At 39.5% G+C, this 14,132-nt stretch overlaps 1 protein-coding gene across 1 annotated transcript in view; it reads left to right on the top strand.

Annotated features, from left to right (window-relative positions):
• Positions 1-14,132, top strand: part of NMT2 (N-myristoyltransferase 2) — a 32,373-nt gene that overhangs the window by 11,716 nt on the left and 6,525 nt on the right. The window contains exons 3-9 of the mRNA XM_074834934.1: positions 703-847; positions 6,067-6,185; positions 6,284-6,375; positions 6,482-6,598; positions 7,254-7,424; positions 8,529-8,637; positions 12,244-12,414. Coding sequence (XP_074691035.1) covers positions 703-847; positions 6,067-6,185; positions 6,284-6,375; positions 6,482-6,598; positions 7,254-7,424; positions 8,529-8,637; positions 12,244-12,414 — 924 coding nt within the window. The remainder of the gene's footprint in view (positions 1-702; positions 848-6,066; positions 6,186-6,283; positions 6,376-6,481; positions 6,599-7,253; positions 7,425-8,528; positions 8,638-12,243; positions 12,415-14,132) is intronic.

The following is a 14,132-nucleotide window of genomic DNA, read 5'->3' on the forward strand; positions in this document are numbered from 1 at the left end:
TCAACTTTTAAGTTGAAAGTTGGTTTATTTTATGTCTGTCTGCTTCTATCAGTTAAAATTCTCTTTAGTTGTGAGTGTTGGCACAGTTGGTGTTAGTGGCAAGATGGTTAGCTCCTACATATGATACTATGCAGAAAGTACCTGATACAATAATTGCAAGCTAATAGAAGACAGATACAATACAACTAAGGTTAAAAAGTGGGTATTTGTAGCAATACAGCATACCTGAAATAACTGGACCGTAGTGAATTTAAATATTACTTTATATTGTATGTGTAAAGTAGAACTTCAAAAATGTCTGTGTGTGTCAGTGGTATCTTTAGATTGTTAGATATCTAAGCTGATCTGATTTTTGCTGTTTTACTCTATTTTACCAAGTGAGGGGTGGGGCAGGGAATATAAGAAGCACTTTATTGTGATACTGGTATCCTGCCTTAATGCTGCAGTACTTGTGTTAAAAATGCTGAAGTTTCATGGTTAAATGCAAGTGCTACTCAAAACTATTAAGTATTTTGTGAAGTTGCTCCTCTGTTGCCCACCTAACTTTCCACCCTCCTGCCTCTGAAGGTTATACTTAAACTAACCATGATGAGAAGAGTACATGAAAGAACACCTAACAGTAAAATAAATTAGTATGTTTGAACAATTGTTCAAAGTAAACATACTGAATAAGCTTCCTCTTCCTTTTGTCTCTGTGTGCAGAATCCAGCCATTCCAATGCAGAAGCTTCAAGACATCCAGAGAGCAATGGAGCTGCTCTCTGCATGCCAAGGCCCAGCAAAGAATATTGATGAGGCTACCAAACGTAAATACCAGTTTTGGGATACACAACCTGTACCTAAACTTAGTAAGTTTAACTGGACCTGGCCATAAGATCTGTCCTTACTGACCACTAAACAAATGTGTGCCAGCTGTGTGGCATGTTCTCTAGAACGAGTATGAAGTTGGACTGTGTGCAGTAGAGATTCTTCATCTTTAGTTTATCTGGAATTCTTGATGTTCTTTAGGAAAGCACTTGCCCTTCTCCCTAGTGATGTGCAACAAAATACAGTGTTAATCTGATTAACGTTTTCTATAAAAATGGGACATGCTATTGAAATAGCATTCCTTTGTATATTTTAGGTCTGAACTCTTGAACAACAGAAAGTAGAAGTCTTTTCCACTTCAGGGAAAATAAGAACTCTTTTAAGTGGTAACAAAGAGTAAACTTTGATTTTATTTTATTTTATTTTTTTATTCCTTTTCCCTTTTTTTTTTTTAATGTATAGATTTGCTATCACAGAGATAATGCCTCTCCTGCTGGAGGTTACACTGTTTTCATGCAGCTTTAAGTGGATAATGGTGCTTCTCTCATGCATGAAGACTTTTACTGCTGTATGTTCACATGCTTCTTCCACAATGTACACTGCCTTGAAAACATGCTTTTCAGAGTCTGTTCTCTGTTCTTGGTACCAAGTGAGATGGTGAGGTGACCTCTCCTTGCCTTTAATTCTGTAAGGAATTCAGCAGATTACTTTTTATACTGATCTGATCCCTGATAACACAGTTGGTAAATCTTAGTCTTTGTTGGAGAAGATACTTGCTGACTCTTGCTTTTTCTGAATTGCTTTCTGAACCTTCTTCCCCCTTCAGTATCTTCAAGTTAAGCAGTAGTAGCTCTTCAGTGCCAATGAAACTTGGGGACCCCACAAGTAAAGCAGTCTCAGGGCAAAAGCTGTCATTGTTCTGTTCTGCAGGTTTCTCTCCATGGCATTGGAGACTGTTGTAGAATAAGCAGAAATAAGGTAGAGTCTAAAGCACAGGAGCACTTTGCGTGCTCTGTCTCCACAGGACAGCATTTCACATTAATCCATTTCTATAGCTTAATCCGTGGTGATCTCATTTCTCCCTGACTTCTTTGCATAGAGAAGTCCAGAGCAGAGTCCTTGGATTTAGTTATTTTCCACTGGATTGAACTGACCTGCCCTGGCTCTTCTCCGTACAAACTGTATCCAGATACCTCTGTAAACTAGTGGTAGTAATTGTCACAGTAATCCTGCCTACATGGAGGAAGAGCCTAGCTGAAATAAGTTGATGTGTCAATCAAAAAACACTTTGGCCATAACGAAGCTTTTTCAGAGCTAGTTCAGGTGTCTGCACAGCAGTTCCAGGACTTCAGTTCAGGTTAGTCAATATATCTTATATCACTTCTATAGGGATGAGAGTCTGTCATTTGCCAGCCTAAAAGGACCAATGCATTGGCTCTAAAAATTAATTGTTAGTGTTGTTGACTAGAAATATGCTTTGATGAATTCATCTGGCAGAGTTTTTGTTCCACAGTGTTTATGAATTGCTTTTTGATCCCGTTGATTATTTTTTTTTTAAGCTTTATCTGCTGAATGAACATATTGGGAAGTCTTCACTATTTGATATGCTGGATATGTTTAAGTGGAAAAAAAAAATCTGTTGATTCAAGAAATAGCTGTAGGGATCTTTGCATTAAATTAACTTCACAATCCTTCTGCCTTCTAGTTAAGGTTGTTAGCAGGAGGTCCTCTAGTTAGGCCAAGTCTGCCATGTAGTGGCAGTAATGTGTAGGCTGTTGATCCTTTCCAGAGTTTGCAAAAAGATGCTGGTAATGATGACATTCCAAACTGGAGAGCAGGCCATAACTATTTGTCAGGATTGCACGTCACTTGGGAAAAGTTCATACTACAAAGGAACATTTGACTGTCTAGAGCCTGATGGTGATGATAGGATTGAGTGTTTATGGGTAAGTGTCGTAGTTTAAAGTGTATTAACATCAGTATATTATCAACATTCTTCTCATACCATATCCCATACTGAATCCAAAACACAGCACTATTCTCGCTACTTAGAAGAAAAAATTAGCTCTATCCCAACCAAAACCACAGTATGAAACAGGGGGAAGGCCAGCAAGGCAGATATCATAGTGGGAATCTGTTATAGACCAACCAACCAAGATGACAGGGCAGACAAAATACTCTGTAAGCAGCTGGGACAAGTCTCACAATCACTAGCACTAGCCCTTGTTCTCATGGGGGACTTCAATTTACCAGATGTCTGCTGGAAATACAATACAGCAGAGAGGAAACAGTTTAGGAGGTTCCTGGAGCGTGTGGAAGATAACTTCCTGACACAGCTGGTGAGTGAGCCAACTAGGGAAGGTGCCCAGTTGCACCTGTTGTTTGAGAACAGAGAAGGACTTGTGGGTGTTGTGATGGCTGGAGGCCACCTTGGGCATAGCAATCATGAAATGATAGACTTTTCAATTCTTGGAGAAGTAAGGAGGGGTTAGCAGAACCACCACCTTGGACTTCTGGAGGGCAGACTTTGGCCTGTTTAGGAGCCTGGTTGACAAAGTCCCTTGGGAGGCAGTCCTGAAGGGCAAAGGAGTCCAGGAAGGCTGGACATTCTTCAAGAAGGAAATCTTAAAGGCGCAAGAGCAGACTGTCCCCACGTGCCAAAAGATGAGCTGGCAGGGAAGAAGACTGGCCTGGCTGAACAGAGAGCTTTGGCTGCAGCTCCGGTCAAAAAAGGAGAGTTTATGTCCTTTGGAAGAAGGGGCAGGCAACTCGGAGGACTACAAGGATGTTGTGAGGTTATGCAGGGAGAAAATTAGAAGAGCCAAAGTCCAATCTAGAACTTAATCTGGCTACTGCTTTAAAACACAATAAAAAATGTTTTTATAAATACAGTAGCAACAAAAGGAAGGCTAAGGAGAATCTCCATCCTTTATTGGATGTGGGTAGAAACATAGTGACAAAGGGTGAGGAAAAGGCTGAGGTATTTCATGCCTTCTTTGCCTCAGTCTTTAATAGTAAGACCAGTTATTTTCTAGGTACCCAGCCCCCTGAGCTGGAAGTCAGGGATCGGAAGCAGAATGAAGCCACCATAATCGAAGGGGAAATGGTTAGCGACCTGCTGCACCACTTAGACACACACAAGACTATGGGGCTGGATGGGATCCACCCCAGGGTACTGAGGGAGCTGGCAGAAGTGCTCACCAAGCCACTTTCAGTCATTTATCAGCAGTCCTGGCTAACCGGGGAGGTCCCAGTTGACTGGAAGTTGGCAAATGTGATGCCCATCTACAAGAAGGGCCAGAAGGAGGATCTGGGGAACTACAGGCCTGTCAGTCTGACCTTGGTGCCGGGGAAGGTTGTGGAGCAGATCATCTTGAGTGCTGTCACGCAGCATGTACAGGACAACCAGGTGATCAGGCCCAGTCAGCCTGGGTTTATGAAAGACAGGTCCTGCTGGACTAACCTGATCTCCTTCTGTGACAACGTGACCTGCTTACTGGGTGAGGGAAAGGCTGTGGATGTTGTCTGCCTACACCATTTTCCACAGCATTCTCCTGGACAAACTGGCTTCTCATGGCTTGGATGGATGTACTCTTCACTGGGTAAAATACTGGCTGGATGGCCAGGCCCAAAGAGTTGTGGTGAATGGAGTTAAATCCAGCTGGTGACTGGTCACAAGTGGTGTTCCTCGGGGCTCAGTATTGGGGCCATATCTTTATCAGTGGTCTGGACAAGGGGATCAAGTGCACCCTCAGTAAGTTGGCAGACAATAACAAGTTGGGTGGGAGTGTTGATCTGCTTGAGGGCAGAAAGGCTCTACGGAGGGATCTGGACAGGCTGGAGTGATGGGCCCAGGCCAACTGTGTGAGGTTCAACAAGACGAGTGCTGGATCCTGCACTTGGGTCACAACAACCCCATGCAATGCTGCAGGCTTGGAGAGGAGCGGCTGGAAAACTGCCCAGTGAAAAAGGACCGGGGGGTTATGGTTGACAGCCAGATGAATATGAGCCACCAGTGTGCCCAGGTGGCCAGGAAGACCAATAGCATCCTGGCTTTTATCAGAAATAGTGTGGCCAGCAGGACTAGGGAAGTGATCGTCCCCCTGTACTCGGCACTGGTGAGGCTACACCTCGATTACTGTGTTCAGTTTTGGGCCCCTCACTACAAGAAAGACATTGAGGTGCTGGAGCATGTCCAGAGAAGAGCGACAAAGCTGGTGAAGGGTCTGGAGCACAAGTCCTTTGAGGAGTGGCTGAGGGAACTGGGGTTGTTTAGCCTGGAGAAAAGAAGGCTTGGGAGAGAACTTACAACTACCTGAAAGGAGGCTGTAGCAAGATGGATGTTGATCTCTTCTCCCAAGTAATAAGTGATAGGATGAGAGGAAATGCCCTCACGTTGTGGCAGGGGAGGTTTACGTTGGATATTAAGAAAATTTCTTCAGTGAAAGTGTTGTCAAGCATTTCAGAACAGGCTGCCCATGGAAGTGGTTGAGTCACCATCCCTGGAAGTATTTAAAACAAGTGTAGATGTGGCACTTAAAGATGTGGTTTAGTGGTGGACTTGGCAGTGCTAGGTTAACAGTTGGACTCAATGGTCTTAAAGGTCTTTCCCAACCTAAATGATTCTGTGATTCTTTGATTTGGCAGGTGCTGCTCCTCCATAGAAGAGTAACAGCTTCTGTTTATAGCTATATACGGAGGGACTGGGGTTGTAAATAAAGGAGAAGAAAGCACGCTTTCATGTAGGATTTTAGAAATAAGTTTCACATTTCACTAGCATCCCTTAAATGCCCTGGCTTTGCCATGTCACTGATTCTGAGTAATCCTGTTGAGTTCAGGTCTGTCCAAGTCAGTGTAAACAGGATCCAAGCCGTAGCTTGTTAGCTGTGAGTACAACATGTTTCTCATGATGAGACTGTGGATCTTGTGGCTGGCTAAATGCTGTGCGTGTGCTGATAAATTGCTGTCCTGTGTTACAAAATACTGGGTATCAGTTGAGGTAGAGTAGTTCTGTGCATAGTTATCGATACTCTGATGAGCTAGTCATTAGCCTGAATCTGATCTGTGAGAATGAGAAATAGTATAAGCTAATAATACTAACTTTTTTAAGCATTATTTAAAAACATCATGTTCCTGTCACATAATTATGAGAAAATACATGATGTGACATAAATGCAGTTTTGAGAACTATCAGGAAAGCTAGCAATGTAACTATTCTTTCTTTTGTTGTTCTTTTTTTTTCTTCCTCCTCCTTCAAAAGATGAAGTTATAACTTCACATGGTGCAATTGAACCAGATAAGGACAATGTCCGCCTAGAGCCATATTCATTGCCACAAGGTTTTATGTGGGACACATTGGATCTTAGCAATGCTGAAGTTGTAAGTAAAACAATTCTTACATGTATCTAAAATCATTGAAGTTTATTCTGATTGATGTGTGTGGATAAATACTTGGATTTTTTTGTGTGTGTTTTCAGCTGAAGGAGTTATACACACTGTTAAATGAGAATTACGTAGAAGATGATGATAATATGTTTAGGTTTGATTATTCACCTGAATTTCTTCTGTGGTGAGTAGCAAGTTCCACATTCTGCTCTGGCTGGAGTGCAAAGAAGGGTGTTTTTATTACATCTTCTTAGGCAGTAATTTGTAATTACTTCTGTCATCAATTCTAGGGCGCTACGTCCTCCAGGCTGGTTACCCCAGTGGCACTGTGGGGTTAGAGTGTCTTCAAACAAAAAACTGGTAGGATTCATAAGTGCCATCCCTGCAAATATTCGTATTTATGACAGGTAAAATGCACCATTACTTTTGTATTTGTAAAAGAATAACATGATGAAACAAATCTTAAACTGGTATCCATTGCCATAGACAACTTAGAAAGAGAGCAGGAGGGTCACTGACCATAAAGAGTCAGAAGAAATCTGTGTATGTAGCAGAGACTTTTTTTTTTCCTCTTCCCCCCCTGCCCCGAAAAGCTTGTGGTCTCCTTACAGTGAAGACCAGTAATACATATTTAAGGAATTTTCTTATTGATGGATGACACAGATAATGACATAGAGTTTTCTGACCCTACTGGAAAGTATTTAAAGTATAGTCGGTCGGACTTCCTTGGCCAGGTCTTCATACACTGACAATCACAAAGTATTATGATATCACGTAGCATGTGCTTGGATGCCATTTTGCATTTTAAAGGCAATTGGTTAAGTCTGGATAGAGCTCTGAAAACAGTGTTGCAAACACTTTAGACACAACTTGCACATTGTGCAGTTTGCCATTGCAGTCACAATACCACAGATGAGTATTTCTTGCAGATGTACTTTGTCACAGACCAATTTATTGTTACCTCAAATTCTTCTGTCACAACATGGGAAACTATATTTACGAAAAATAAAATATGCAATGTGCACCTCTTTATAACTTTTCCACTATTTAATGTCCTTTTAGTGTGAAGAAGATGGTAGAAATCAATTTTCTGTGTGTCCATAAGAAACTGAGATCTAAACGGGTAGCACCTGTACTGATTCGGGAAATAACCAGAAGAGTAAACCTGGAAGGAATTTTTCAGGCTGTTTACACTGCTGGAGTGGTACTCCCCAAACCTGTGGCCACTTGCAGGTAACCTAGGTGATGTTCATAGTAATATCAGTTCCTGTAGCAGTCATTTTACAGAACATTTTATGTATTTGGCTAGAAACAATAAAAGCATAAAATCAACAAAATTAAATGTTGTGGCCTTGACTAACCTGAAGGCCTCAGTGTTTGTCAGGGTGCTTTTTTTTTTTTTTTCCCCTTTCCTCCCAGTGCCTTGGATGAAACAGCTTCTCAGACTAAAATCTAATTTTGGGTTTGTTTATCATACCTTAAATAGACTAATAGATGTTTCTGTTGACCTTCTGGTGGAAGCCATGCTAGCAATGACAACATTGTATACCTGTATTTTTCAAGTGGCCTGTTTCCCTGTTGGGGCACTTCTTTGTTGACCTGGTTGCTTGCCAAAGATGGCAGAGCACTTCTGGGAATTGTATGATTTGGTTTTTTGAAATACTTTCATCTTTCCTGAAGAAAGGACTTGATCGGAATTTGATAAAGATGGGAAAACTATCACGTGAGAAGAATTATATGTAATCAAATATAATTTTGTTTGCTTGGAATGGATTTTATTTCTACTGGGAAAAGTTCAGTTCCAGCAGTAGTAGTTCAGGTGTCTAGCCTTCTGGAGGACAGGGTACTTTTTGGTTTGAAATTGTGTTTATATCTATCAACACCAAAGATCCTGTAAGTCTCTGTGAGGAAGGATGGGGAAAAAAAAAAAAAAGCCACGCCGTGTTAGAGTAACCAGGGATGTTCTTTTGCATAATGATGTCCTAGGAAGAGATCTCCTTCAACAACTACTTAGACATGAGCAGAGGGTCCCATCTGTACAAGAAAATAAATGTTGCCATGTAAGTATGGTGAGATTGTCAGGGCTATGGCAAGTACTAAAATGTTTAACTTTGTAATTACTCATTCTGTAATAAAAAGCATTTGCTTAGATTCAAAAATATGGTTGGATGTAGCTTTTCCTTATCTTTTGTTGCTCAAGCTTCTTACAGACAGTACAGGCTTGCTTAAAAACAGATTTGGAGAGGAGGAGGAGCAATGAGAGAAAGTAGGAAAATAGATGCAAGTAAAGCTGACATTTAAAATACTATTTAATCTTATTATTAATTTTATTTGCAGGTATTGGCATCGATCACTGAATCCCAGAAAATTGGTGGAGGTGAAATTTTCACATTTGAGTAGAAACATGACTCTACAAAGAACAATGAAGCTCTACAGACTTCCTGATGTAAGCAGTATGACTTCTAGAGAATCCCCACAGTTATTGTGAGGCCCAAAATAACCTTCCATCTGTCTCTGACAGCACAGGCTTTTCTGTGGAAAGGCAGTGCATGCAGGACATTAAAAAAAAAAAAATCTCTGGTTGATGAAAAAGACTTTAAGTGATATACTAAACAGAAGAGACTATTGCTGGAAATGTAGATATGTATATGGAGAAAATATAAATTTTGACCTAAAAGCCTTAAACGAACAAAGAAAAAAACAGAAACCTTGGCTTCATAAACATGTGGGATTGAGTTGAAAATGCCTAAGACTATTCGCAGTATGATTAATATGATAAAAGATTACTGGAACAGAAAATTAACAGTTCATGTCTTAAAATTTTCAGAGAAGTCCATCAGAAAGTTGGCTGAATACAGTTGGATTGTTGATTCCACTCTAATTCACAGCTTTTTCTGTTCTGTCAGAGAATGTTGTTCTTCTGCAATGAGCAGGCTCAGCAAAAGCCACTATGTTGTGTACTGTTTATTTGCATGATGTAGCAAAAAAAAAGTATTGTGGCATAGCTAAGTTAGTTAAAAATATTTTTTTCTCATGTTTGCAGCTAATGGTTAGGTTGCAAAAAGTCTTAGGAGGCATTTCCATGACAGGGCAAGTCACTCTAAGTAGTCTGAGAGTACTATTAAAAAATCTCATTGCTGTAATTAATAGCCTACCGAAGCTAGTCTAAGCTTTATGATTGAAAACAATTTATTTGCTTGTAAAAGCTACCTTTCTATTTGGAGGGATTGTGGAATATCCTTTACCTGTACCATATCAGTAAACTGTTTTTTATTTAAACACTCCCTTTTGGTTAGGAAAATATTTTTTTTTCCTCACTTGTAGTACTTTAATAATTTATCTGACTTTGGAGACTTGTGTCTGTTGGTTATATTTAGCTTAATGCTGCAGGTTCTCTTACTACTTATATATTTGAGTAATGCACTAAGCACTCCTTGGTATATAAAGCACATGCTATGGCTTGATCTGAACTCCTGCTGCTGTCAGAGAGATTTGTTTCCTGTGCTGCCTGCATACTACCTCTGCCTGCACACGCAGGCTCTCCCTTGCGTGCAGGGCAGCAGTTTTCAGAGCTTAAGAATTAATAACCAAATTAATTAGGTTTTAATCTTGGGAAGCTAAATATAGCTTCCACCAAATCTTGAAGGCATTTTTAATAGTCTAAAAAAGTGCAGTAGACAATTTCAAATATAGGTTTTGGAGGCAGCTCTAATACTGTTTCTCATGGAAACAATACAGGAAAAGAATAGTTTAAAGAATAAGGATCTAACAGTACAAAAAGTGTAACTACAGAGAACAATTAGAAACAGTAGCAGTTGTACCCTGATCATCTTCCTTTACCATGAAACCTGGATTTCAACAGAAAAATAAATTATGGAAAACAAAGAATACATCATATCTCATTCATAAAATATAGCTAAGGCAAACATACTGTACAGAGATGTGCAAATAGAAAATAGGTGCTTTGAAAATCAACTTTTAAAACTAAGTGATGTAGGAGTCCATACGCCTCAGCTGTTGGTTTATTTTTAGATCGGATTGGGAGCTTCTCCCATGGAAAATAAAGATTTAATCTTTGTGCTGTTTTCTCTTTAGGTCTAGAGCTTTGGGGTTTTTTTGAGGTTTTTTCCTAAGAAAGGGTTTAAGTACTATTGAGGGTCTTTAGCCTCAGTTTCAGGCTGTTATCATAATCAGTACTGTCACACAAATTTGTTCATACAGGGCATACTGTCCTGTCCCTCAGCACCAAACACTGTTTCTTGCATTTTAACCTCTTTTCTTAGCGTCCTTGGAATATCATTGCCACTGGGAGCTCATCTCCCTTTAAGAGGAATTAATCATTTCTAATCACTTAAACAGTCCGAATTAAAAAGGTTTTCAGAAATAATAAATAATGTAATTAATAAATACCACCCTCACTGAAGGCTGTGTTTGTGCAGGTGCCTATAGATACACAAAATAAAATTTATTTTTTAAGTGTTTAGTCTCTTGAGCAAGGAGTTTTCTGAAAGAGGTGAATTTTGTCTGTTTAGAATAAGGACAGGAGCATGTTTGTCTCTGTATGTCCTCCTGACTGGTTGAGATCCTGAGCCAGGAGACTTGCATGAATATATGCCCAGTGCAGCTTGATATATGGAGAAGAGTAACAAATTTTAGCCCAGTTCTGTACTCTTTCTCTCACTTCTGGGGCTGCAAATAATCATTTACTGGTGGCCATTCTGAGCGCTGCTGGGGAGTAAAGATGTTCCAGCCCAGCTGCATTTCCTCCCATCCTGCTCCAGCGTATGGTTTTAGAAGAGGGACGAAGGCTTGGAGTGAGCTGAAATTAACCTTTCATAAAGGAGGCTACGAATGAAATATGGCATAAGAAGTGTCATGTTGATGAGTCAGGTGAATACCCTTATGGATTCAGGGCATTTAAAATAAATCTAGATGATGTGCTGTTCTGGAGGCACACCATAGTCCCAGGCTGCTCAGGAAAGCAGGAAGACTAAAATGTAAATACACAGGCCAGACCTGTGGCAAAACGTGCCTTGATTTTTTTCATCTGTCTGCTGACTCCCAGAGCATGTGAATAAATACCTCCCCCAGAATAATGCCTTCTGAGCAAAGCATAATCAGCTACACTAATTTCAGGCTTCCAGTAATCAAGCCTCTACCTGGCTGCTCTTGCAATTGACTTTGCTATGATTAATGTGATACATGCCCAAGTATGTAGCTCAGACAGATGAGGCAGGATAAATGAGCTCTGAAGAGAATACCCCTTAGCCTCCCTAAAAGGAAATACTCAGGAAAGCTAACAAAAGCTGGGGAGAAAACTTTAATCACCTTTGCTTGTTTAAACATTAATTGTGTAGTACTGGAACACAATTTTTTTCCTCTTCTGATGTTTAAAATCAAGTAAATAACTTGTTAAAATACTGTAGGCTTCTAATTTCAGGCAACTAAGTTATGAGAAGCTTTCTTGTTAATGGAACAGGAATTGTGCCTGTATAGAAAGTTGAGTTAGCAAGGGAGTTTGCAAGTGTTAAGAATGGGTGGAATTTTTTTTATTAAATAAAGTTTAATTAGAAATTAGCTGACTTCGGTTTATAGCTTGACTTTAATTTTCATGACTTTGAATCACAAGTGTTCTTGTCTTCAGATTAACTTCTGATATGCAAGTTGCTTTATGTTTTGTTTCTGTGTCTGGGCCCTAGGTAGTTTAGAAGATAAGAAGTAAAGATTGACCTAAAAAAAAAAAAAAAAATACAAAATGCATGAAGTCTAGGCTGTTGGCAATGGTATTTCTTTCTCTGGAGAAATGAGTTGTTTCAATAATGAAATATAAAGATTGAAGTGCCCCAGACTATCTCAATAATTAGAAGAGAGGGAATTCTGATTGAAAGCCGTTTGTAAAATAGCATAATGAATTAGGTGGCTGGGGTAAAATAGGCTAATAATGAATGCATTATAGCAAGTGGAGTGACTCTGCAACCTACTTTTAGCCTTTGCTGTGTATGCAGTTTTCCTTTCAACATGTTAACATTTATATTTCTTTTGTTACAATAAGGCCACAAAGACTTCAGGTTTGAGACCAATGGAACAGAAAGATACTAAAGCAGTACAAGAATTAATCAACGCTTACTTGAAACAGTTTAATCTTGCTCCTGTGATGGATGAAGAAGAGGTAGCCCACTGGTTCCTGCCCCGGGATCATATTATTGACACTTATGTAGTAGAGGTAAAACATGCCCTAACTACTTCACGAATGTATATGTGAATGCCACTTCCAAAAGTTCGTATTGGCATCAAAATTTTTGAAATGCAGACAGTATGAAAACTATAGGTAGAATTTGATTCCAAGCTTTGTTATTTGAATTGCATTCTGTTAATGAGAAAATGTTTGGTTGTGATAAACTGCAGTGCTCTTATAACAGGATATTTTAAAGAAGAATTTTGAAATCTCAAAATACCACTATCTTGAAATACTACAGCAAAGAACCTTACATATTTTGAAAACAACCCTTCTGCCTGCATTCCTCCATTTTTTTCCATAGAGATATGACATGATATTAAGCAGTGGTCTTCAAATCTCCTTTCCTAGAAAAAAAGGAAAAATGATACAATGACAGATAAGGATTTAGTTTGAATTCACTATCATTCTCTTATGTGTCTTAAGTTTCTGCCATACACCAGTTCAAAATTCTTTATTTTTAAAACTAGTTTTAGGGGCACCTGCTGGGAGAATTATGGTTGGTAATCTGCTTCAGTAAACATATTGTTGCCAGTAAAAGGGGGTGTGTGTGTGTATATATGTGTATGAATGTGTGTGTGTATATAGATACATGTATATGCATGAATATATGTAAAGTACAAGAAGTAAAAGTTGACATCCCTTGGTGCTGTCATGAGTTGCTGTCAGCTAGGAGTTCAATTATCTTGAAAATTATAATCTTTGTCCATTAACAAGATGAAGACCATCATCTCTTCCTACCAGTTACTCTTCCCTCCCCATCCTACCACCTCAACTCGCTAACCTGTTGGTCACAAAGCTACTTGCAAAATAAGCAGTGCAGGAATAGATTAGCATTTGGACTGGAAATCTCCAAGGCATGGTTTGGAATAGCTGCGATAAAGCTAGTGGAGAAAGGTACACTCTTCCCTCTGAATACATGCTAAATCATATTGAGTTAGTGTATTGCTCCATTTAGAGTGATAAAGTTATTTGAAAATGATCAGCGCTAACATCTATAAACCTACCAGCTCCTTGCAGAAGCTGCAGGTTGTGAAGCTCAGTGTTCACACAGTGCAACCTGAATTTGTGTGGGAGTCTCAACTGAATTTAGAAACTTACTGCTGCTGGAGATTGAGAGGTCCTGCTCATCAGTTGTCATTGTTCAGACTTAGCTTTCTACTTACTTTGTAGTTGGTCTAGCACTCATTGGACTCTTCCATGGTCTAATTTAACCTGCTGTCCCTCCTTCTTTCTCCACCCCCTCTTCTTCCCCTGCCTTCTCACCACTCTCTGGGTTGTTTTTTGGCTTTGTTGATGAGTTGAAGCCCACAGAAGAGTCCACAAGCACCAGGATCGGCATGAGTGTGCCATTGACGTGCCATTTTAACTAACAGTGCAGTCTTCACTTGCGTGTTTTACACTGTCTCTTGAAGTAGTTTTTCACTATACAAAATGCAGGTTTCTTAGTGCTTAAAATCTTTTTAAGACCTGTGTGACCTGGAGAAGTTAGTGTCAGATTTTTAAGTCATCTTTGTAATGTGCAGAACTAAAACCTTAAGATACTCTGTATAATTCCTGAATTAATGTTTTCATTGTCCTTACTGAAGTTAGTGAGTGACTTAATAACTTTTCTGTTATTTGTTGTTAGTGTATCTCTACTACAGAATCTGTACCTGCTCTAAGACAATAGCTTTTCTTGCATGTGATGGGTTCAACTCTTACTT

The sequence above is a fragment of the Strix aluco genome, chromosome 1 (assembly GCF_031877795.1).
Source record: "Strix aluco isolate bStrAlu1 chromosome 1, bStrAlu1.hap1, whole genome shotgun sequence".
NCBI lineage: Eukaryota > Metazoa > Chordata > Aves > Strigiformes > Strigidae > Strix > Strix aluco.